The 25,164-nt window shown below is 46.9% G+C and overlaps 1 protein-coding gene across 1 annotated transcript in view; it reads right to left on the reverse strand.

Annotated features, from left to right (window-relative positions):
• Window positions 1–25,164, reverse strand: part of LOC139266712 (dynein axonemal heavy chain 8-like) — a 2,132,242-nt gene that overhangs the window by 678,207 nt on the left and 1,428,871 nt on the right. The window contains exon 44 of the mRNA XM_070884298.1: window positions 7,716–7,879. Within this exon, the coding sequence (XP_070740399.1) occupies window positions 7,716–7,879 (164 nt within the window). The remainder of the gene's footprint in view (window positions 1–7,715; window positions 7,880–25,164) is intronic.

The following is a 25,164-nucleotide window of genomic DNA, read 5'->3' on the forward strand; positions in this document are numbered from 1 at the left end:
CTCGAACAGCTCCATTGGGCGGGCCATAACATCCACATGTCCGACACGAGACTCCCTAAGCAAGTGCTCTACTCGGAACTCCTACACGGCAAGCGAGTCCCAGGTGGGCAGAGAAAACGTTTCGAGGATACCCTCAAAGCCTCCTTGATAAAGTGTAACATCCCCATCGGCACCTGGGATTCTCTGGCCCAAGACCATCCAAATGGAGGAATAGCATCCGCAGAAGAGGGCATTGAACACCTCGAGTCTCGTCGCCGAGAGCATGCAAAAATCAAGTGCAGACAGCGGAAGGAATGCTCGGCAAACCAGGCTCCACACCCACCCTATCCTTCAACCACGGTCTGTCCCACCTGTTACAGAGACTGTAATTCCCACATTGGACTGTACAGTCACCTGAAAACTCACTTGTAGAGTGGAAACAAGTCTTCCTCATTTCGAGGGACTGCCTATGATGTTGATGAGAAACAATACTCCGTCGAACTGCACTCCATGCTACTTGCTGACATCTGGTGGAGATGTGTCTCTCATTATAATGCTCCTTGGCCTCAGTATTTGGCATTCTCAAGAGTGTCATGAGCCACATCTTCAGTGGATAGCCCTTGTCTCCAAGTAGCTAGCCGGTAATTCTTTTTGGAAGTGCAAAGAACTGAGGTAGGGTGCAGGGCCGCAGAACAAAACAGTCATGACAGCTACTAGGGAATCTGGCGCACACATGCATAATCATCTTTTTATGGTTGCACATGAGCTCTTATTGAGGGAGTGGAAGCCCTTGTTGAATAGAGGCCCAACCTACTCAACCTTTCCTCAACCCCTGATCCCCGGAATCAACCTAGTGAACCTAGTGAAACTGAAGTCAATGGGGATCAGGGGGAAATCTTCCCAGTAGCTTGAGTATCACCTGATTGTGGTTGTTGAAGGCAAATCATTTCAGCCCCAGGACATTGCTGCAGGATTTCCTCAGGGCAGTGTCCTCCCAACTACCTCCATCTGCTACATCAATGACTTTCCATCCAACATAAGGTCTTAAATGTCTCTGTTAGATGATAATTACAGTGTTCAGCACCACTTTCAATTCTTCAGATAATGAAGCATTCAATAAAGTGGAAGGGCCATGAATCTGAAGTAGTTGAGAGACAGCTTGGCACAAGAGGATCAAAGTTCTGGGAACCTTCTTGTAAGGGTGAGCGAGGGTTAAGCTTCTCATATTTGTTCTCTCAGCGGGATTCGCCTGGGCACCCCTGTAGGTCAGTGTACAAGGTGGTTTCCATTATCCCTTTGCAGGAATACTGTTTGAACAGGACTGAGGTGCTATAATAGCTCCTCAGTGAAGGCACAGGATTTCCAAGTCTGAGGAGACACGATCTGTAGAGAGTTTGAGATACTGAGCACCACCTTATACAAGCTAGGTCTGGCACAGTAAAGCTCCATCTGATCTTAAAGTGTTTGTATGATTGACAATTTGATATAGTTGCTCAAAATATCTGAGCAGTAAAAAGCACACATTTTTAATATTTGAGAAGGCTAAAATTGCCCTTTTCTGGCCGCCTGAAAGCGGTGGCCACGGGTTGCTGCGGAATGGCCGCTGAGTCGCAATGGGCTGGCTGGTGTTCGCGGCATTGCCCTGATGGGTTTTTCCGATGGTGTGGATATCCATCCTGCTCCCCCCACATCTGCACTGCTCCTGCAGATGCGTTGTTAACGACGTCATCAGATCATGCACCGCCTCGGACCTGCCCCAGAAGCTAAGTTCAGCTCAAATTGTTTTCCGGACGTCTGTCGGTGCCACGACAGATACTGCTTGCTCAAGACCGCCAGCGGCATTTAAAGGCGTGTTGCGTCTAGCAGCATTCTTGTCAGGGAGATTTTTTCGGACTTTTAATACCATTGAGAGTAGCCTTGTTGACAGCAGGATTGAGTTATAGTGGCCCAGGCTTTTCATACTCTACAACAGAGAGCCATGGTTGAGGAGGCTGGGCTTACGGAGGATAACTAAATGGGGTCAGTGCTGGCAGCAGAATGCCTTCTGCACATTGTGCGCAGCAGGGAGGCACGCAGGAGAAGGCGCGCCGGCTCCAATGGCTGGAGGGGCAGCGGGCAAGGGACGCAGCACATATGCCTGAGGGACATGCGGAAGGCCATGGAGATGGCGACAGAGCTGAACCCAGAGAGGTGCACCAGGAAGGATCTCAGGAAGGCCTGCCATCAGGAGAAGGGTCAGGTACGCAGACCCCCCCACACAACATAGTGTGCCAGATAGACAGGAGGGAACATGAACAAGAGGAAGATGCTTGCCAGCAGGAGACTGCAGAGGGTGAGGACCAACAAGAGCAGGATGGAGAAGCAGCTGTCAGAGGAAGACGCCTATATAGACGTGGTGGCAGAAGACCCTGTCGTCAAAGGGTCTAGAGACAGCAGTTCTCCTACATGGACCTGACTGATGACCAGTATCTCTGGAGACTGCGATTCCGCAAGGACATCGTAATGGAGCTGTGCAACCTCCTGCAGCCAGACCTGCAGCCAGACCTGTAGCCTGAAACAAGTTTGAGGACAGCTCTAATCATCGCATCAAAGGTCACCACTGCCCTTAACGTCTATGCGACTGGATCTTTTCAAGCTACAACAGTAGATTTCTCAAATATCTCCCAGTTTTCCGCACATAGCTCCATCCATGAGGGAACAGATGCTCTGCATAAGAGGAGGAGGAACTACATATCTTTCCCTTTGAGCAGGCAGATCAGATTCGTGAGGGTTGTGGGCTTCCCCAGGGTTCAGGGCACCATATAATGCACCCACGTCGCATTGAGGGCACCATAGAACAATCCCACGATCTTCCGTAACCGCAAGGGATTCCACTCCCTCAATGTCCAGTTGGTGTGTGACCATGACTACAAAATCAATCAAGGAGATTACCAAGGTATGAAGGCAGAGTTGGCTAAAGTGGACTGGGGAAATGGATTAAAGTGTAAGATGGTTGATAATCATTGGCAGACATTTAAGGAGATATTTCATAACCCTCAACAAAAATATATTCCAGTGAGCAGCAAAGACTTTAAGAGAAAGGAGAACCATCCATGATTAAACTAAGGAAGTAAAGGGTAAAGTCAATGTATTCACGGAGGCATATGAAAGCATGGGCCTTAGGCTTAACATCTGTAAGATAAAGGTCCTCCACCAGCCTGTCCTTGCTGCATAACAATGCCCCCCCCGTCATCAAGATTCACGACGTGGCGCTCGAAAACGTGGACCACTTCCCATACCTCGGGAGCAACTTGTCAACAAAGGCAGACATTGATGCAGAGATTCAACATCGGCTCCAGTGCGTCAGTGCAGCCTTTGGCAGCCTGAGGAAAAGAGCGCTCGAAGACCAGGCCCTCAAACCTACCACCAAGCTCATGGTCTACAGGGCTGTAGTAATACCTGCCCTCCTATATGGATCAGAGGCATGGACGATGTACAGAAGACACTTCAAGTCGCTGGAGATATATCATCAACGATGTCGCCGCAAGATCCTGCAAATCCCCTGGGAGGACAGACGCACCAACATCAGTGTCCTCGCCCAGGCTAACATCCCCAGCATTGAAGCACTAACCACACTCGATCAGCTTCGCTGGGCAGGCCACTTAGTTTGCATGCCAACATGAGACTCCCTAAGCAATTGCTCTACATGGAGCTCCTTCATGGCAACTGAGCCAAAGGTAGGCAGCGGAAACATTACAAGGACACCCTCAAAGCCTCCCTGGTGAAGTGCGACATTACCACTGACACTGGGAGACGCTGGCCGAAGACCGCCCTAGGTGGAGAAAGTGCATCCAGGAGGGCGCTGAGCTCGTCGAATCTCAACACTGCAAGCTTGAAGAGGTCAGGCGCAGGCAGCGGAAGGAGCGTGTGGTAAATCAGTCCCACCCCGCTCCCCCCTGCCTTCCCCCGACGAATGTCTGTCCCACCTGTGACAGGGTCTGTGGCTCTCGTGTTGGTCTGTTCAGCCACCAAATAACTCATTTTAGTAGTGGAAGCAAGTCTTCCTCGATTCCGAGCGACTGCCTATGATGATGATGAAAGGATGGTATCAAATTGAAAAAAATGGCATCCAAAGTTGCCAAGATTGGGAGGCCAGAGGATTGGGAAATTTTAAAAAATCAGCAAAGGATGACTAAAATAATTATGAATAGAGGGAAGAGAGAGTATGAGAGTAAACTAGCAAGACATATAAAAACAGATAGTGAAAGCTTCTACAGGTATATAAAAAGGAAAAAAGTAGCTAAGGTAAGTAGCTAAGGTAAGCCAAGTAGTTGGTCCCTTAGAGGATGAGACTGGAGAATTAATAATGGGGAACAGGGAAATGGCGGAGACTTTGAACAAATATTTTGTTTTGGTCTTCAAAGTAGAAGACACTAAACACATCCCAATAATAGATAATCAAGGGATTATAGGGAGAGAGGAACTTAAAACAATCACTACCAATAAAGAAAAAGTACTTGGTAAAATAATGGGACTAAAGGTGGATAAGTTCCCTGGACCTGATGGCCTGCATCCAAGGGTCTAAAAAGAAGTGGCTACAGAGATAATGGATGCATTGGTTGTAACCTACCAAAATTCCCTGAAATCTGAAGAGGTCCAAGCAGATTGGAAAACCGCAAATGTAACGCCCCTATTTAAAAAAGGAGGCAGATTGTAAGCAGGGAACTATAGACCGGTTAGCCTAACATCTGTCATTGGTAAAATGCTGGAATCCATTATTAAGGAAGCAGGACATTTGGAAAAGCATAATACAGTCAAACAGAGTCAGCATGGTTTTATGAAAGGGAAGTCATGTTTGACAAATTTGCTGGAGTTCTTTGAGGATGTAACGAGCAGGATGGATAAGTGGATTTGGTGTATTTGGATTTCCAGAAGGCATTCGATAAGGTGCCACATAAAAGGTTGCTGGGCAAGATAAGAGCTCAAGGGGTTGGGGATAATATATTAGCATGGCTAACGGATTGGCTAACTAACAGAAAACAGAGAGTGAGTCTGCTTTGCAAACAGTAACGAGTGGGGTGCCACAGGAATCGATGCTGGGGCCTCAACTATTTACAATCTATATTAATGACTTGGATGAAAGGACCGAGTGTAATGTAACTAAGTTTGCTGATAATATAAAGATGGGTGGGAAAGCAAGTTGTGAGGAAGACACAAAAAATCTGTAAAGGAATATAGACAGGCTAAGTGACTGGGAAAAAATTTGGCAGATGTAGTATAATGTGGGAAAGTGTGAGGTTATCCATTTTGGTATGAGAATAAAAAAGCAAATTATTATTTAAATGGAGAGAAACTACAAAATGCTGAGATCCTTGTGCATGACACACAAAAAGTTAATATGTAGGTACAGCAAGTAATCAGGAAGGCAAATGGAATGTTGGCCTTTCTTCCAAGGGGGATAGAGTATAAAAGCAGAGAAGTCCTGCCACTACTGTACAGGGTATTGGTGAGGCCACCTCTGGAGTACTGCATACAGTTTTGGTCTCCCTATTTAAGGAAGGATATACTTGCATTGGAGTCAGTTCAGAGAAGGTTCACTAGGTTGATTCCGGAGATGAGGGGGTTGACTTATAAAGAAAGGATGAGCAGGTTGGGCCTATACCCATTGGAGTTTAGAAGAATGAGAGCTGATTTTATTGAAACATATAAGATACTGAGGGGGCTCGACAAGGTAGATGCAGAGAGAATATTTCCAGTTGTGGTGGAATCCAGAACTAGGGGCATAGTTTAAGAATAATGGGTCGCCCATTTTGAACTGAGCTGAGGAGGAATTTCTTCTCTCAGAGAGTTGTAAATCTGTGGAATTCTCTGCCCCAGAAAGCTGTGGATGCTGGGTCATTGAACATATTTGGAGCTAGACAGATTTTTGAGCGATAAGGGAGTGAAGGGTTATGCGGATCGGGCAGGGAAGTGGCGCTGAGACCAATATCAGATCAGCCATGATCTTATTAAATGGCGAAGCAGGCTCGAGTGGCCAAATGGTCTACTCCTGCTCCAACTTCTTACGTTTGTATGTTCTTGTTGTTGGCATTAGGCACCTGCTGAATATATCTAAACTCATATAAGTTTAAAGTGGCCACACATAAAATGGCTGCCCAGGCATGATGGGAAATCAGGTAGTCAAGCTGTGAACTATTGACTGAGGCTGACCGAGCAATAACCCTGTGAGGCCCACTGCCAGGAATGCCTTGGATACAAGATAACTATAACAAACCATTATAACTCCACACAGCAGAGCCCCGAGAAATAGAGATAAGGGGGGCCTACATCACATAACGAGGGCATGAATCAGCCCGAGCCGACAAGAACCGAATATGTAACTCTAATAAGGAGGCTACCAAAGACAGCATCCAAGGACAGTAAGATAAGGGAGGCCCAGGCCATGTTACAAGACACATGAGTCATTCCTAGCAACGCACCCCTTAGCAACACATCTCTTGGCAACACATGAGCCACTTTACGTTTAGAGACTAACTCTATCTATTGGTCTAATGTAACTGTAGTAAACTGTTGTATGTAACTGTAGTAAACTGTTGTAAAACATATAAAGATCCATGAAACCCTTTGTTCTGCGGAGTGAAGTGCCTGGATCCAGTCCTGAGGCTTCCTCCCCGCTGGCGTTAATAAAGGCCGCATTGGCGTTGGAACCGACTCTGAGTGTTGAGTGATTCTTCTGAGAAAACATTCACGCTAACAGTTCTTATGATGCCTGATTTCTTGGCAGCATCCATGATGCTTTCATCCTGCGGCAGATCGGTGTGTCAGGCTTCTTTACTGCGCTGAACCAAGATTGTGGCTGGCTCCTTGGAGACAAGGGCTACTCTCTCCACACTTGGCTGCTGACCCCAGGACTGCTGCGCAGCAATCGTACAATGACTCTCATTCAGCCACCAGGTGCATCATTGAGCAGATCATCGGAATCCTCAGAGGTTCTAGTTCCTGGATTGCTCAGGAGGAGTGCTGCAGTACTTGCCTGAATGGATGGCCCTATTTGTGGTCGACTGCTGCATGCTTCACAACCTGTAATCATGAGGGCACAACCATTGGAGGATAAGGCAGCAGTACCATCTGAGAAGGAGGACCATGAGGAGGAGGCACAGGAGCACAACATGCAGAAGGAGGAGGAGGAGGAGAAGGCACAGGAGGAGGATCAGGATGTGGGTCAGCGGCCACGCAGGAGGCGGCGTCACCATCCAGATCCTGTAAAGGAAGTCGCAAACCGTCTCACTGCTGCTTGTTTCCACTGAATTCATGTGCACTTTAGCCTTCATCTGTGAATCTCCATGGGCAAACCAATGAGCCCTTTCACACAGCATTCCCCACAGTGAAATGAGAGACCTGCACAGCTATTCAAACCCAAAATAAAGATTTATTAGACCAGAAATAATGGATCCACAAAACATACAAATTATCAAGTCTCACCCTTGTGCATCCATTGCGGCGGTAATGCACGCCAAAAAGCGGTAGTTGTGCCTTGTTTTGGGCGGTGGGCAATTTTGCCCCCAAAGTCTTTTCTAATTTGTTCCTGATTGAACTTAATAACAATCTTTGCAGATACCCTAATGTTGTCTACTTTTCAAAAACAGAATTAGATTGATTTTAAACTTTAGGATCAAGGAATCATAGCTCACTAGATGTAAGCCACACCTTATTGGGCATGTCACATAGAAGTATTATACAATATCTGACTTTCTTACCCTGTTAGAGATTTCTGGCAGACCTCCAGTTGCTCCTGTAAGTGAGGCAGAAGCTGTCCCATAATGTCATCTCCCACACAGCACTGGACAACAGTTGGAACTTCATGAGCTCGCTGCATAATTTTTATCCACGATTTATCAACATTTTGGAAACGTTTTGCTTCCTAGAAAAAAAATGCTACAACATCATCAACTACAAAGTTTTGCAAGCTAAGAACTGCACGTGTATCAAGATAAATTCTCTGGACAACTCTGATCAATTCAGATCTTTAACACATTATTAATGCCCATAAGATGAAGAGGCCGAAATTATCCTCTGCCCCTAACAGGGTGCACTTACCGTTTTTTAAGTGTTTTCTCCGCCTCAATGCATGGAGCGAAATCCGGCGAAATTCAGCCCTTTATTTATTTTTTTGCAATGTGGTGGATGTTGTGTCGTCAGCAGGGAGGAAGTATGGGCGGGTCAGAATGCCCGTCGCTCCAAGTCATCAGCGCCGCATTGACGACGTCAGTGCATCCCTTCCCTTCAGGGGAGGGCTGCTGCGAACTCTACAACCACTTTAGTGGCAAATACTGGGCCACAAGAGGGGGTTTTGGCTGGGCCAGTGGCCCAGTACCAAGAGGGGGTGCCAGGCTGCCTGTTGGCCAAATCCGTGGTGGGGTGGTCCTGTACATTGCTCCAAAGATAAAGGAAGGCAATTTTCCAAATGGCGGTACCTCCGCGCCGACCGAGCGGTGAGTTCTTACTGACCCGGGGCCACCTCTTTGAGGCTGACACAGCTTTTATATCAAAATCCACGATGAGGCCTTGGACAACGTGAACCATTTTCCATACCTTGGGAGCAGATATTGACGGCGAGGTCCAACACTGCCTTCAGTGCACCAGCTCAGCCTTCGGTCATCTGAGGGAGAGAGTACTTGAAGATCAGGACCTCAAATCCGGCACCAAGCTCATGGTCTACAGGGCATTAGTAATGCCCGCCTTCCTATATGGCTCAGAGATGTAGACTATATACAGCAGACACCTCAAAATGCTGGAGAAGTACCACCAGCGCTGCCTCCGCAAGATCCTGCAAATCCATTGGCAGGATAGACGCACCCACGTCAGTGTTCTTGCTCAGACCAACATCCCCAGCATTGAAGCATTGACCACGTTCAATCAGCTCCGTTGGATGGACCACATCGTCTGCATGCCTGACATGAGACTCCCAAAACAAGCGCTCTACGCAAGCCCAGGTGGGTAGAGGAAACGCTTCAATGACACCCTCAAAGCCTCCTTGATAAAGTGCAACATCCCCATTGACTCCTGGGAATCCCTGGCCCACGACCGCCCAAAATAGAGGAAGAGCATCCGTGAGGGCGTTGAGCACCTCGGGTCCCATCGCCGAGAACAATCAGAAACCAAGCATAGACAGCGGAAGGAGCATGCGTTAACCCAGGCTCTCCACCCATTCTTTCCTTCAACCCACTGTCTGCCCCACCTGCGATAGAGACTAGGTCCCACATTGGACTCCTCAGTCACCTGAGAACTCACTTTTAGAGTAGAAGCAAGTCATCCTCTACTCCGAGGGACTGCCTATGATGATGATGAGAAAGGGTCAATTTTGTCCCCGAAGTATTTTTACTTTCGTGACCAGTCTGCCATGTGGGACCTTATCAAAAAGTTTGCTAAAGTCCATATACACTACATCGTACACCCAGTGCCCTCATCGACGGTCCTGGTTATCTCCTCTCAAAATTCAATCATTAGTCAGACACGACCTTCCTTTAACAAATCCATACTGTTGTCCTTGATTAATCCATATCTTTCCAAATGAAGATTTATCCTGTCCCTCAGGACTTTTTCCAATAATTTTCCCACTACCAAGGTTAGGCTGACTGGCCTGTAATTACTCGGTCTATCCCTTTCTCCCCTTTTAAACAAAGGTACAACATTAGCAGTCCTTCAGTCATCTGGCACCATACCTGTAGACAGAGAGGACTGGAAAATGATGGTCAGAACCTCTGCCATTTCCTCTTTTGCTTCTCTTAACAGCCTGGGATACATTTCATCCGGGCCTGGGGATTTATCCACTTTCAAAGCTGCTAAGTCCCTTAATACCTCCTCTCTCACTATGCTTATCTCGTCTAATATTTCACCCTCCTCCTCTCTCATTGCAAAGTCTGCATCACCCCTCTCTTTTGTGAAAACAGATGCAAAGTATTCATTAAGAATCATACCCTGTCTTCTGCCTCCACACACAGATTTCCTTTATGGTCTCTAACAGGCCCCACTCTTTCTCGAGTTACCGTCTTGCTCTTAATGTATTTATAAAACATCTTTGGGTTTTCCCCGATTTTCCTTGATTTTACTTGCCAACATTCTTTCATGCTCTCTTTTTGCTTTCCAGTTATCTTTCGAATTGGACCCCTGCACCTTTTTATACTCCTCTAGAGTTTCTGCAGTGTTGAGTTCTCGCTATCTGCCATAAGGTTCCCTTTTTTTCTTTATCTTACTCTCTATATCCCTTGAAATCCAGGGGGCTCTAGGTTTGTTAGCTCCACTTTTTTTCTTCAAGGAAACATACTTGCTCATGATCTCCTCCTTGAATGTCTCACACTGCTCTGACAATACTTATTTAAGGAGGGATATACTTGCAATGGAGGCAGTTCAGAGAAGGTTCACTAGGTTGATTCCTGAGATGAAGTGGTTGTCTTATGAATAAAGATCAAGTAGGTTGGGCCTATACTCATTGGTGTTTAGAAGAATGAGAGGTGATCTCATTGAGACGTGTAAGATTCCGAGGGGGCTTTACAGGGTAGATGCAGAGAGGTTGTTTCCCCTCATGGGGGAATCGAGAACTAGGGGGCATAGTTTCAGAATAAGAATAAGCCCATTTAAAACAGACTCGAGGAGGAATTTTTTCTCTCAGTAAGTCATGAATCTTTGGAATTTTCTACCCCAGAAAGCTGTGGAGACTGCGTCATTGAATATATTTAAGATGGAAATCGACAGATTTTTGAACTATAGGTGAGTCAAGGGTTCTGGGAGCAGGCAGGGAAGTGGAGTTGAGGCCAAGATCAGATCAGCCATGATCTTATTGAATGATGGAGCAGGCTCAAGAAGCCAAATGGCCTACTCCTGCTTATGTTCTTATGGCCTCTAATTTTGCTCTTCCCCACAAGTGAAAACACTCTCTCTATTAACATTTTTCATCATTTTAATGACCTCTGTTAGGTCACCCCTCAGCCTTCTCTTTTCAATAGAAAACAGACCCAGCCTGTTGTGTATCTGTAAAGCGTGCACTCCCATGTTCTGCCACCAGGGAGTGCATCCCCTGTAGTCCTAAGGGATCCCTTGGGAGCACTGTTTATAAGCCGGCCCCTAAGGCCTGTTTCTGACTCTGGAGTGTCTCAATAAAGACTGAGGTCACTGTTACTTTAACCTCCCTGTGCGAGGTCTCATCTATGTTAGGAACACAACAACTGGCGACAAGTACACGAATCCAACGCAAAGATGCAGCAAACTGTGGGCATCCTGGAGAAGTTCTCGGAGGGTGAGGACTGGGAAGCCTATGTCGAATGGTTAGACCAGTACTTTGTAGCCAACGAGTTGGACGGAGAAGGAAGCGCTGCAAAAAGGAGAGCGGTCCTCCTCACGGTCTGCGGGGCACCGACCTACAGCCTCATGAAGAATCTTCTGGCTCCAGTGAAACCCACAGATAAGTCATTTGAGGAGCTGTGTACACTGGTTCGGGAGCATCTTAACATGAGGGAGAGCGTGCTGATGGCGAGGTATCGGTTCTATACGTACCAGCAACCTAAAGGTCAGGAACTGGCGAGCTACGTTGCCGAGCTAAGGCGACTTGCAGGACAATGTGAGTTTGATGGCTACCTGGAGCAAATGCTGAGAGACTTTTTTGTACTGGGCATTGGCCACGAGACCATCCTACGAAAACTTTTGACTGTAGAGACACCGACCCTCAGTAAGGCCATTGTGATAGCACAGGAGTTTATGTCCACCAGTGATAACACCAAACAAATCTCTCAGCACACAAGTGCTAGCAATGTTCATAAATTAACTGGAACTGTGTTTGCGAGCAGAAATGTACAGGGCAGAAACCACGAGTCTGCAACTGCCAGCAGGCCTCAGGTGACCGAGATGACTCAAAGTCTACAACAAAGGATGAATACAAGGCAATTCACATGCCGCTTCAAAGGGTATGTTTGCAAGAGCTGTGGAACAATGGGACACCTCCAACGAGCTTGCAGACGAGCTGCAAGCTCTGCAAAACCTGCTAACCACCACGTGGCAGAGGAAGATGTGTCCATGGTAGACCAAAGCAATTTTGAGCCTCAGAGAGAGGAGGCAGATGCTGAAGTACACGGGGTGCACACATTTTCGACGAAATGTCCACTTATAATGCTAAACGTAAAATTGAATGGCTTACCCGTAGCCATGGAACTGGACACTGGCGCTAGACAATCCATCATGAGTAATAGAAATATAGAAACATAGAAAATAGGTGCAGGAGTAGGGCATTCGGCCCTTCGAGCTTGGTGAATGGTGAGCTTGGTAAAAAGATGTTTGAGAGACTGTGGTGCAACAAGGCACTCAGACCAGCCCTGAGCCCCATCCACACGATACTGAGAACATACACCAAAGAGCTTATCACTGTCCTGGGCAGCGCCATGGTCAAGGTCACCTACGAGGGCACGGTGAACGAACTGCCACTCTGGATTGTCCCGGGCGATGGCCCCACACTGCTTGGAAGGAGCTGGCTAGGCAAAATCCGCTGGAACTGGGATGACATCCGATTGCTATCACATGTCAATGAGGCCTCAAGTACCCAGGTTCTGAACAAATTTCCTTCCCTTTTTGAGCCAGGCAATGGAAACTTTTCCGGGGCGCAGGTGCGGATCCACTTAGTCCCAGAGGCACGACCCATTCACCACAAGGCGCGAGCGGTACCTCACATGATGAGGGAGAGATTGTAAATCGAGCTGAACACGCTGCAATGTGAGGGCATCATCTCCCCAGTTGAATTCAGCGAGTGGGCCAGCCCGATTGTTCCAGTACTCAAAAGTGATGGCACAGTCAGGATTTGCGGTGATTATAAAGTAACTATTAATCGTTTCTTGCTACAAGACCAATACCCGCTACCTAAGGCAGATGACCTATTTGCAATGCTGGCTGGAGGCAAGACATTCACCAAGCTCGACCTGACTTCGGCCTACATGATGCAGGAGCTGGAGGAGTCTTTGAAGGGCCTCACCTGCATCAACACGCACAGGGGACTGTTCATCTACAACAGATGCCCGTTTGGAATTTGGTCGGCTGCGGTGGTCTTCCAGAGAAACATGGAGAGCCTACTCAAGTCAGTACCACACACTGTGGTTTTTCAGGATGACATATTGTTCACGGGTTGGGACACCGTCGAGCACTTACAAAGCCTGGAGGAGGTACTCCAGCAACTGGATCGCGTAAGGCTGCGGCTGAAGAGGTCGAAATGCATCTTCATGGCAACAGAAGTGGAGGTTTCGGGGAGAAAGATCGCGGCGGACGGCATTCGGCTCACAGACGCCAAGACAGAGGCTATCAGGAACGCGCCCCGGCCACAGAACGTCACGGAGCTGCAGTCGTTCCTGGGACTCCTCAACTATTTTGGTAACTTCCTACTGGGGTTAAGCACCATCTTTGAGCCCAACATGTGTTATTACGTAAAGGTGAAAACTGGGTATGGGGAAAAAAGCAAGTAATTGCTTTTGAGAAAGCCAGAAACATTTTATGCTCCAACAAGCTGCTTGTATTGTATAACCCGTGTAAAAGACTCGTGCTAGCATGTGACGCGTCGTCGTACGGAGTCGGGTATGTATTACAACAAACTAACGTTGCGGGAAGGTTGCAACCTGTCGCCTATGCTTCCAGGAGCTTATAGAAACATAGAAAATAGGTGCAGGAGCAGGCCATTCAGCCCTTCTAGCCTGCACCGCCATTCAATGAGTTCATGGCTGAACATGAAACTTCAGTACCCCCTTCCTGCTTTCTCGCCATACCCCTTGATCCCCCGAGTAGTAAGGACTTCATCTAACTTCCTTTTGAATATATTTAGTGAATTGGCCCCAACCACTTACTGTGGCAGAGAATTCCACAGGTTCACCACTCTCTGGGTGAAGAAGTCTCTCCTCATCTCGGTCCTAAATGGCTTACCCCTTATCCTTAGACTGTGACCCCTGGTTCTGGACTTCCCCAACATTGGGAACATTCTTCCTGCATCCAACCTGTCTAAACCCATCAGAATTTTAAACGTTTCTATGAGGTCCCCTCTCATTCTTCTGAACTCCAGTGAATACAAGCCCAGTTGATCCAGTCTTTCTTGATAGGTCAGTCCCATCATCCCAGTCTGGTGAATCTTCGCTGCACTCCCTCAATAGCAAGAATGTCCTTCCTCAAGTTAGGAGACCAAAACTGTACACAATACTCCAGGTGTGGCCTCACCAAGGCCCTGTACAACTGTAGCAACACCTCCCTGCCCCTGTACTCAAATCCCCTCGCTATGAAGGCCAACATGCCATTTGCTTTCTTAACTGCCTGCTGTACCTGCATGCCAACCTTCAATGACTGATGTACCATGACACCCAGGTCTCGTTGCACCTTCCCTTTTCCTAATCTGTCACCATTCAGTTAATAGTCTGTCTCTCTGTTTTTACCACCAAAGTGGATAACCTCACATTTATCCACATTATACTTCATCTGCCAAGCAGTTGCCCACTCAGCTAACCTATCCAAGTCACTCTGCAGCCTCATAGCATCCTCCTCGCAGCTCACACTGCCACCCAACTTAGTGTCATCCGCAAATTTGGAGATACTACATTTAATCCCCTCGTCTAAATCATTAATGTACAATGTAAACAGCTGGGGCCCCAGCACAGAACCTTGCGGTACCCCACTAGTCACTGCCTGCCATTCTGAAAAGTACCCATTTACTCCTACTCTTTGCTTCCTGTCTGACAACCAGTTCTCAATCCATGTCAGCACACTACCCCCAATCCCATGTGCTTTAACTTTGCACATTATCTAAGGCCAAGAGGGCCTACAGCATGATTGAGAAAGAGTGTGCATTAGCGTGTGTGTTCGGGGTAAAGAAAATGCATCAGTACCTGTTTGGCCTCAAATTTGAGCTGGAAACCGATCACAAGCCCCTCATATTCCTGTTCACTGAAAACAAGGGGATAAATACTAATGCCTCAGCCTGCATACAAAGGTGGGCACTCATGCTATCAGTGTATAACTGTACCATCCGCCACAGGCCAGGCACCGAGAAATGTGCGGGTGCTCTCAGTCAGCTACCACTGCCCACCACGGGGGTGGAAATGGCGCAGCCTGCAAACTTGTTGATGGTGGCGCAGCCCGCAGACTTGTTGATAGTCATGGAAGCATTTGAAAATGATAAATAACCAGTCACGGCCCGTCAGATTCAGACTTAGACCAGCCAAGATCCTCTGCTGTCGCGAGTAAAAAACTGTGTACTGCATGAGAGCTGGACCAGCATCCCCGTTGAAATGCAAGAGCTAATCAAGCCATTCCAATGGCGAAAGACGAGCTGTCCATTCAGGCAGACTGCCTGTTGTGGGGTAACTGCTTAGTGCTACCCAAAAAGGGCAGGGAGATGTTCATCTCGGATCTCCACAGCACACACCCGGGTATAATAATGATGAAAGCGATAGCCAGATCCCACGTGTGGTGGCCCGTTATCGACACTGACTTAGAGTCCTGTGTACGGCAATGCAGCGTGTGTGCTCAGTTGAGCAACATGCCCAGAGAGGCACCACTAAATTTGTGGTCCTTGCCCTCCAGACCATGGTCGAGGATCCATGTCGACTATGCGGGCCCGTTTCTCGGTAAAATGTTCTTGGTGGTGGTGGATGCTTTTTCAAAATGGATTGAATGTGAAATAATGTTGGGAAGCACCGCCACCGCCACCATTGAAAGCCTGAGGGCCATGTTTGCCACCCACAGCGTGCCTGACATACTGGTCAGTGACAACGGGCCATGTTTCACCAGTGCCGAATTTAAAGAATTCATGACCCACAATGGGATCAAACACGTCACCTTGGCCCCGTTTAAACCAGCCTCCAATGGGCAGACAGAGCGGGCAGTACAAACAATCAAACAGAGCCTAAAACAAGTCACAGAAGGCTCACTCCAAACCCGCCTGTCCCGAATACTGCTGAGCTACCGCACGAGACCCCACTCGCTCACAGGGGTGCCCCCGGCTGAGCTACTCATGAAAAGGACACTTAAAACCAGACTCTCGCTGGTTCACCCCAACCTGCATGATCAGGTAGAGAGCAGGCGGCAACAACAAAATGTAAAGAATGGTCGCGCCACTGTGTCATGGGAAATTGATCTGAATGACCCTGTGTATGTGCTAAACAATGGACATGGTCCCAAGTGGATCGCGGGCATGGTGATAGCTAAAGAAGGGAGTAGGGTGTTTGCAGTCAAACTAGACAATGGACAAGTTTGCAGAAAACACCTGGACCAAACGAGGCTGCGGTTCATAGACTGTCCTGAACAACCCACAGCAGACACCACCTTTTTCGAGCCCACAACACACACCCAAAGGATCAACGACACCACCCCGGACCAGGAAATCGAACCCATCACGCCCAACAGCCCAGCAAGACCAGGCTCACCCAGCAGTCCTGCAGGGCCAACAACACGCCAGCCCAGCGAGGGCACAGCCAACACACCAGAACAGACATTTGTACCGAGATGGTCCACCAGGGAAAGAAAGGCTCCCGACCGCCTCACCTTGTAAATAGTTTTCACTTGACTTTGGCGGGGGAGTGATGTTGTGTATCTGTAAAGCATGCATTCCCATGTTCCGCCACCAGGGATTGCATCCCCTGAAGTCCCAAGGGATCCCAGCATCCCTTGGGAACACTGTATATAAGCCGGCCCCTAAGGCCTGTTCCTGACTCTGGAGTGTCTTAATAAAGACTGAGGTCACTGTTACTTTAACTTCCCTGTGTGCAGTTTCATCTGTGTTAGGAACACAACACAGCCTGTTTATCCTTTCCTGATAGGAGAGTCCATGAGTTTGGGAGAGTCGGTGAGTTCGGCAGAGTTCGAGAGTGGGAGAGTCCGTGAATTCAGGAGGTCGGGAGTTCAGAGGTCGCGAGGTTGGGAGTTTGGTGGTCCAAGAGTTCGGGAGTTCAGGAGGTCACAGAGGTCGGTGAGTTCGGGAGGCCATAGAGGTCGGTGAGTTCGGGAGGCCACAGAGGTCAGTGAGTTCAGGAGGCCACAGAGGTCGGTGAGGTGAATGGAAAGTATCTCTCTTTTCTCTCTTTTTTAAAAATTCGATTTTAAACTAGGTAAGTCTAACAAGAAGGATGGCAAGGCAGCTCAGTCCCGTGGAGTGCATATTCTGCGGCATGTGGCAAGTCCTGGACGCTTCGCACGGCCTAGACAACCATGTGTGCAGGAGGTGTTTCCAGCTTCAACTGCTCGAGCTCTGCGTTTCGGAGCTGGAGCGGCGGCTGGAGTCAATACGGTGTATCCGCGAGACTGAGAGCTATGTGGATCGCACGTTTCAGGAAGTGGTCACTGTTGTGTATGGAGAAAGAGTCAGACTGAACACTGTGAGCTCAAAGTAAAGTGTGACCTTAGTCTTTTATTGCAGGTCTCCAGAGTGCCTCTCCAACCTGTGAAGCTTCCTTAAATATCTGTGCTCCCAAGGGGTTATGGGATCCCTTGGGACTCCAGGCGAAGAGCCCTGTGGTGGCTGTGTGGATATCTGAACGGAATATATGGAATTAAGGACAGTAAGGTAAATGGGATATATGAAAATGTATAAGCCATGGAAGAATAGCTGGGAGAATGTCAGATTGCAAATAGTGCAACATCAGCATAGCTAACAGTCTTTCTCAAGGTTTCAAGTCACTAATCCTGCCAATAATATATAATTGTAACATGAAATACATCTGCAGAATTGCAAGGTCTCAATTAGTAGTCACACCATTAGACTGAAACATTTAGAGGCAATGCTTGAGCTTTCAAGAAGAACATCTCATATAGATTGACTAATGAGTGGCTGAGTTAGACTGTCAATCCATTTGTATTTTGTTATCTGATTTCAAAACTGTATAACTGTTAACGCTTTACGATGTAACTTCACCTATCCGTAGGGAGTGTGTACGCTCTATCCAGAGAGTATATCTTCTGTCTGATAGGTCTTACTGGCCGGTAATAAAGACTGCTTTGTTCAAAGCACAAGAGGTATTCGACTCAGTAATTTTACTGAACCAGATTGAAGTAAAAGAATCCGGGAATTTACATTTGGTGTCAGAAGTGGGATCTCAACGGACGACTGCCGAAAACTTGCGAATTAAGAGCCAGACTAGCCTTGGACGAGACGAGGGGAAAGTGGCCACTGGAGTGAGTATGATTTCAATACTGCTCCAGTTTCCCCCGGTTTCAAAAGTCTGAGGAAAGTTCAGCCACTCGCTGGTTCTCAGGTAGTGTCTGAACGAGATCCAGGACAATCTGGTGAATACCTTTCAAACTTAGAATAGGGATAGAGATAGGGAAATTGCGCGATGACGCAAACCAAGCGGCGACTTGGAAAGATAGGTTATAGTTAGAGCTAGATAGGGATGGATGATCAATCATGGATCCAAAAATTAATAGGAAAGAAAAGAGACTCTTGTGAATGTCTGTTTAAATGAGAAATGCTTCTGTGATTTTTACTGAAAAAAAAAGCCGGGGAGTTGTGGTTTGTTTTATCTCAAACAGAATGAAAGTTTGTTTTAACCCTTCGTAGTGTTGTCCTGTATGTGGGAAGTTTAAGAGTGTGAACCTTATTGAATTACGTATATTCGGATGATAAGTTACGGAGCCAGGAAATGCACAAAGGATAGGTTTGTTGAAAAAAAAGAAAAAATTACCTGGTCCCGGTGGTTAAAAAAAAATAAAAACTTGTTGAAAGAAAACATTCAGAGAAGGCACAGCAAAACAACTGAGATAGATTTTAAAAAATTATATTAAATAACACGACCTTGAGGCTGGAACAATTGAGATAACGAAAAGCAGTCCACAGCCTACGTGCCAGACTTCTCTCTAGTCATGGAAAAAAAAGTAACGTACTAAATAGGTGCTGAAAGAAAAAAATGTTCTGAGATTTTAAATTATGAAAAAATTCCACTGCAGTAAAAAAAAATAAATCACTCCTGTCCAGTTGGCAGAAAAACTCCATTAAATTAGGGCTTTCATTGACTGATTGGATTTAAACTGCGCAGTAACGCGAAAGGATAGGGAAATTTGGAGACTGAAAGAAATTAATTGAGGCTCATAAGAAATCAAATTTAGAAACTTAGGCTCACAGGGAATAAAATGGGGATTTAAATAGAGGATAGGTGTTCAACTCAGGTACGACGTCGACTTTGAATATCACTTGGCCCGTCTAGGCTCTGATTGAATTTTTTAAAAAACCCCCGCAGCAACTCGGAAGGTAGGGCCGACGCGAACGCGCAGCGGCGCAGACGCACAAACAACGCGAGACGCGCAGCGGCGCGAGCGCACGGCCGAGAGGAGAAGGGCCGAAGCGAACGCGCAGTGACGTAAACGCGCAGTGAAGCGAACGCGCAGTGACGTCAATGCGCAGTGATGTAGACGCGCAGTGACGTAAACGCACAGTGACACCGACGCGTCGTGACGCAGAGGCGCAGCAACGCGAATCGCGAAAGTCAGTGCTAATGTCAGTAAGTCTTTGTAAGTCTTAAGTGTTTAGAGTTTTAAGTTTTAAGAATCGCGCGGCGACGCGGGTATGTGTTAGAAGTCTTTGTCTATCTTGTATTGAAATCGCGCGGCGATGCGAACTGCGCGGCGACGCGGGTAAGTGTTAGAAGTCCTTGTTTATCTTTTAAAGTTTTAAGTATCTTAACTCGCGCGGCGACGCGAGCCACGGGTCGACGCGGATTGCGTGGTGATGTGAACTGCGAGGCAACGCGGATTGCGCGGCGACGTGAACTGCGGGGCGACGTGGGAGTTTTAAGAATCACGCGGCGACGCGAACCGCGCGGCGACGCGGGTAAGTGTTAGCATTAGTAAAGTTTGTTTATTTGGTGTTAGTTAAAGTCAGTGTTAGTTTCTGTAAAGTCTGTGTCTATTTTTAAGTTTGTTTAAATTGCACGACGACACGAACGCGTAATGACACAGTAATACGAGGAGCAGCGTGAAAATGGATAATCAGTTAGATAAAACCACGGATGCGGATAGTCCGCTACAAAAGTTACGTGAGGAATTCCCTGAAAGAGCTGAAGACTTTAGAAAATAATCAGGAGCCCTGAATAAATTATTAGGGGATGACCAGTGGCCTCTAGGTGGCACTAGAAGCGTAGAGGTAGTAAAAAAAAAAAGCACAGGGATTGTTAAAAAAAAAAATAATTAAAAGATGCATCACTTCTGTCAAGTTGGCAAACAAATGCTATTAAATTAGGACTTGCATTGACAGAGGGAACACATGTTAAAACTGTAGACATCTTAAAGAAAGAATGTGCGCACAAGAAACTTACTAAGAGATCCTCTGGGACCTCTAAGAAAGGTATTGATCAACTACGAGTTAAAATGGCTGGCATTGTGTTAACCGGGGCTGATGATGAAATTGATGAATGGCCACTGACTCAGCGCCCAACGGCGCCTCCCGCACCCCCTGGCCTCTTGCTCCAGTCCTCTTCCCAACACCCTCCACCTTACACTCCAACGAGAGGAGTTAGGAACAACCCCATACCACCAAAGCAACAAACCCGAACTGACTCCTCATCCTCTGATAGCGATTCGGATCCCCAGTTTACAAGCAATATAGCTGAAAGGACCAGATCTCACACTCGAAAGGGCAGAACTATATCTCGACATCACAAACAGTCCCGTAAATCTTCCAGTCAATCTACCAGTCCAAGTTGTGAAAGACATAGCAAACACCCCCGCCGATCAAGACGCAGAACTGTCAAGCAGTCAGACAGCTCTGAAACATCCTCCGGCCTAGAAATGATTTCCAAGATCCCAAAGTCCCGACACCAATTCCCTGTCAGACCAATGCCAAACCCTGATGCACAACAAGCTGCAGACCACCTCTCAAAAGATGTCTGTGATCTTCAAACAACTATTTGATTGCTCACGTTATCCGGACAGATGGAGAGGACAGTTAGATATTATTGGCAGGAAAAGAAAGGGGAGGGGGGAGGTGCGCCCCCAACCCGGGTCAAGACTGAATACGTGACTAGAAAGGAAGAGCCATCTCGGGAGGAAGGATCAATAGAACCGTAGTGTTGCATACAGGATTGGATGGATAAGCAAGGATACGGTTATACTAAACAACCAAATGGCCCGAGCCCTGCTAATAAACCTCCCTATTGTCCCCGGCATGGTATGGGAAGAGGCCGGGACTGGGTAAGAGGAATTGACTGTTTTAATTGTGGGCAGGAAGGACATTGGAATAACAATTGCCCCTACCGTCAGCATGGAAAAGGAAGAGGAGTGGGGGGCAAGGGGGGAGAGGAGAATTTTACACTAACTTCTCCCAGAACAACTCCTTTGGTCACTTGTCCCCCAATTGACTACACAGCTTGATTGTGCAGGGATCCTCCCCGGACGACGAACCCATAGATACGGGAGCCTTCATGTCTTCTGTACAATCAAAGCTTAAACTCCCTGCCTCTACTGAAACACAGGAACTTTCAGGATTCCTGGGACAAATCTCGACATTCCCAGTGTCAGAACCAGTTAAAATGGGTTACCAGGAAGAATCGGTGGAACATCGAGTTGTTATCACAACCAATCTGGACTGTAACTTGATGGCTAGAGACCTCCTTTGCAAATTCCAGTTGCATTTGGAGTGTGGAGATGATGGGATTATTGTAAAACAGGAAACCCTTAAGCGGCAGTATTATACCACTAGAACCCCTCAGTGGTGGTCTCTGGACCTGCCGCAGGCACCCTATCACGTGACCCTAGCATACGATCCCAGTGGAAAGAATCAGGACCTGCAGAACTTTTATCAGGATCACGAAGGGGAAGTGAAGGGAATTCTATTAAGGGCTAGAGTGACTGGACTGGAAAGAGAGGCAGATTTTGTGGAAGTGGATAAGAATCTGTGGAAACAGCCCCTAACAATGGCACCGCATATTGCTTGTGAAGTATTAGCCCCTCACCATGCTAAAGATTTGGGAGTTATGGTACGCAAGGCCATAGATGAGGCTGACCCTACCAGCCGGGATGTGCAAATCGTAAAACATGGCCGAACAGTCCAATTTCATGGGGACCCCGAGAAGGTCTGAAGGACTCTACAGCATCATACTGGCTCCGGCATACCTGACTATGTGGATCCTCATGTGTGGGCAGAGGACCCCTCCCAAGTGGGTTATACTCCCATTGATCCGATTGAGATCCCAGTGCAGGGCAATGTGGACTGGCCCTCTATCCGACTGAACCCACTGAAATCACAGGCAATCCTAAACTGACCTTTCGGCACTGTACTGCAATTAATCCGGCCTGTTTTCTTACTGAGCCACCCTAAGATGAGGAAGAACCCAGTCATGATTGCTTATCTTTAATTTAAGAGGCCACATCAGTCAGGGAAGATTTAGTTGATGTACCAATGGAAGATGCAGACTGTATTCTTACTGAGCCAACCCAAGATGAGGAAGAACCCAGTCATGATTGTTTATGTATGTTGACGGAAGTACTTCTATTAATTCAGAAGATACACGAATCTCAGGATACGCCATAGTAAACCAGGAGAATCAGGTCTTGGAATCTGCCGCTTTGAAACCGCCTATTCTGCTCAACAAGCTGAACTATTCGCCCTCACCCGAGCCTGTATCTTGGCCAAAGATCTCAAAGTCAATATCTATACCGACTCTAGGTATGCCTTTGGGGTGGCCCATGATTTCGGACAATTATGGAAAAATAGGGGATTCCTAACCTCACAGGGGAATGAGATATCTCATAAACAGTTAGTATCTGATTTGTTGCAAGCCCTCATGTTCCCCAAACGCATTGCCATTGTCAAATGTACCGCCCATACTACCGGAAATTCTCTGGTTGATATAGGGAATCGTTGTCCTGACCAAGAGGCCAAACAGGCCTCTCATGACCAACAGATGGTAGTGCCCAAAATTATGAGTCAGACTAAAAATCCTGCGAAGGATAAGTTAGCCTCGGAAAAACCAATGCCAACCATCCAAGATGTTATAAAAGCACAGGAGGACGCTCCTGAAAAAGATAAACTGTTGTGGAAATATTATGCATGTACTTATGACAATGTTTCTAAACTCTGGACCACTCCCGCGGAACAGACTTGCATGTCTGACGAGTTGGCCTCATGGGTTATAGAATGTCTGCATTTTGCTACTCATTGTGGAGCAAGGGCAACAAGTGATACGCTTTTGGCTACTTGGTGGCACCCTAGACTCCAGGCGCTCACCCAGAACATCAGTAGTCGTTGCCTGGTTGGCCAGCAACATAATCCAGGGAAGGGAGTCCCCTGTGATTGGGGTAAAACGCCCCTACCCGAAGGTTCCTTTGAGACATTTCAGTTGGACTACATTGAGTTGCAAAAAGTTCAGTGTTACAAATATGTGTTAGTAATAGTAGATGTGTTTAGCAGATGGATTGAAGCCTACCCTAACCTGGACAATAAGACTCAGACTGTTGTTAAGGTGTTAATGAGGGAAATTGTTCCTAGATATGAGATCTCAGCTAGACTGATGACCACCTATGTTCTCTCTCTGACTCAGGCTCTGCGACTAGTTCATAACCAGGTTCAAGATGCTTACCTCGACCTCCCAGTTTTACCCGAATTGTCCCTCGTGGCACCAGGGAAGTATGGATTCGGAAGGGATTAGAGCCACAATGGGAGGGGGCTTTTTAGGTGTCACTCACTACCCCCCGCTGCAGCCAAGGTTGAGGGGAAAAGTGCCTGGGTTCACCTGCACCACTGCAAGCTCATCACCATTTAAACAAATTTTGCTGGTTAGTCTAATTCCTGTTTCTGTTCCAGATCTCCTCCTCCCTATAGCTGAACAAGGCAGTTGAAGGAGGATCAGTTTGAACTCTTACCTGTCAGACAGCCAAATACACTGACGGAGACCTGAAGGGAAACGTGAAAACAGAACTCTTTTTATCAGCTAAATAATTGGACTATTTATAAGATGAGACTGTGTCTGTATGTCACTGTCTGCATAATAGTGTTGATATGACAGTTTTGGCGCACGGGAAGGAAGACAAAGGCGAGAGCTCCATGTAAACACCTTTTTGTATATGTCTTACGTTTATGCGGAAAAAGGGCACTTCACTAGATGCTGGGTTTGTTCACATATCCCTATACATTCCAAAAAGGGAATTCCTTTGCGCACCGTTCCCCTGACCCTAACTGAGACTGTTAGATGGATTCAAAGAAACGATATTGGAACAGGTAGCTAACCGCACTGCTGAGGCTCTGGAGGGCATCACAGCTGAAATGGTAGCGATAAGGACCGTAGCATTACAAAACCGAATGGCCCTCGATTACCTGTTAGCTGAGAAAGGGGGAACGTGTGCCCTGATAGGATCTGAATGTTGCACTTACATTCCTGATAGTTCAGAAAACATAACCCACCTTGCCGATCACATAAGGAGGGAGGTGAAGAAGTTATCCACACCAGCAAAAGAACTTAGCAGGTTTGATTGGTTTCTGGGTGGAGTTTGGAGATCCTATCTAATACATGGGGCAATTGTTCTCATCGTAATAATAATTACCTGCTGTTTGATTGTTGGTTGCCTTAACCTCTGCTGTAAAGTAATGATGACAAGGTTAGCAGACCCTCTTGTGGTCAAGGCTTCCCGGGTTATGATCCAACAAACTAGAGAACTACTCAACAATAATATGATTCTGGAAAGGGAGTGCGAACGGATGAATGCAATACTCCTAGAATGATCCTAAATGTTATCATAGAATGATAAAAGGGGGGATGTGGATATCTGAACGGAATATATGGAATTAAGGACAGTAAGGTAAACGGGATATATGAAAATGTATAAGCCATGGAAGAATAGCTGGGAGAATGTCAGATTGCAAATAGTGCAACATCAGCATAGCTAACAGTCTTTCTCAAGGTTTCAAGTCACTAATCCTGCCAATAATATATAATTGTAACATGAAATACATCTGCAGAATTGCAAGGTCTCAATTAGTAGTCACACCATTAGATTGAAACATTTAGAGGCAATGCTTGAGCTTTCAAGAAGAACATCTCATACAGATTGACTAATGAGTGGCTGAGTTTGACTGTCAATCCATTTGTATTTTGTTATCTGATTTCAAAACTGTATAACTGTTGACGCTTTACGATGTAATTTCACCTATCCGTAGGGAGTGTGTACGCTCTATCCAGAGAGTATATCTTCTGTCTGATAGGTCTTACTGGC

Source organism: Pristiophorus japonicus, chromosome 7 (assembly GCF_044704955.1).
Source record: "Pristiophorus japonicus isolate sPriJap1 chromosome 7, sPriJap1.hap1, whole genome shotgun sequence".
In the NCBI taxonomy this organism is placed as follows: Eukaryota; Metazoa; Chordata; class Chondrichthyes; family Pristiophoridae; genus Pristiophorus; species Pristiophorus japonicus.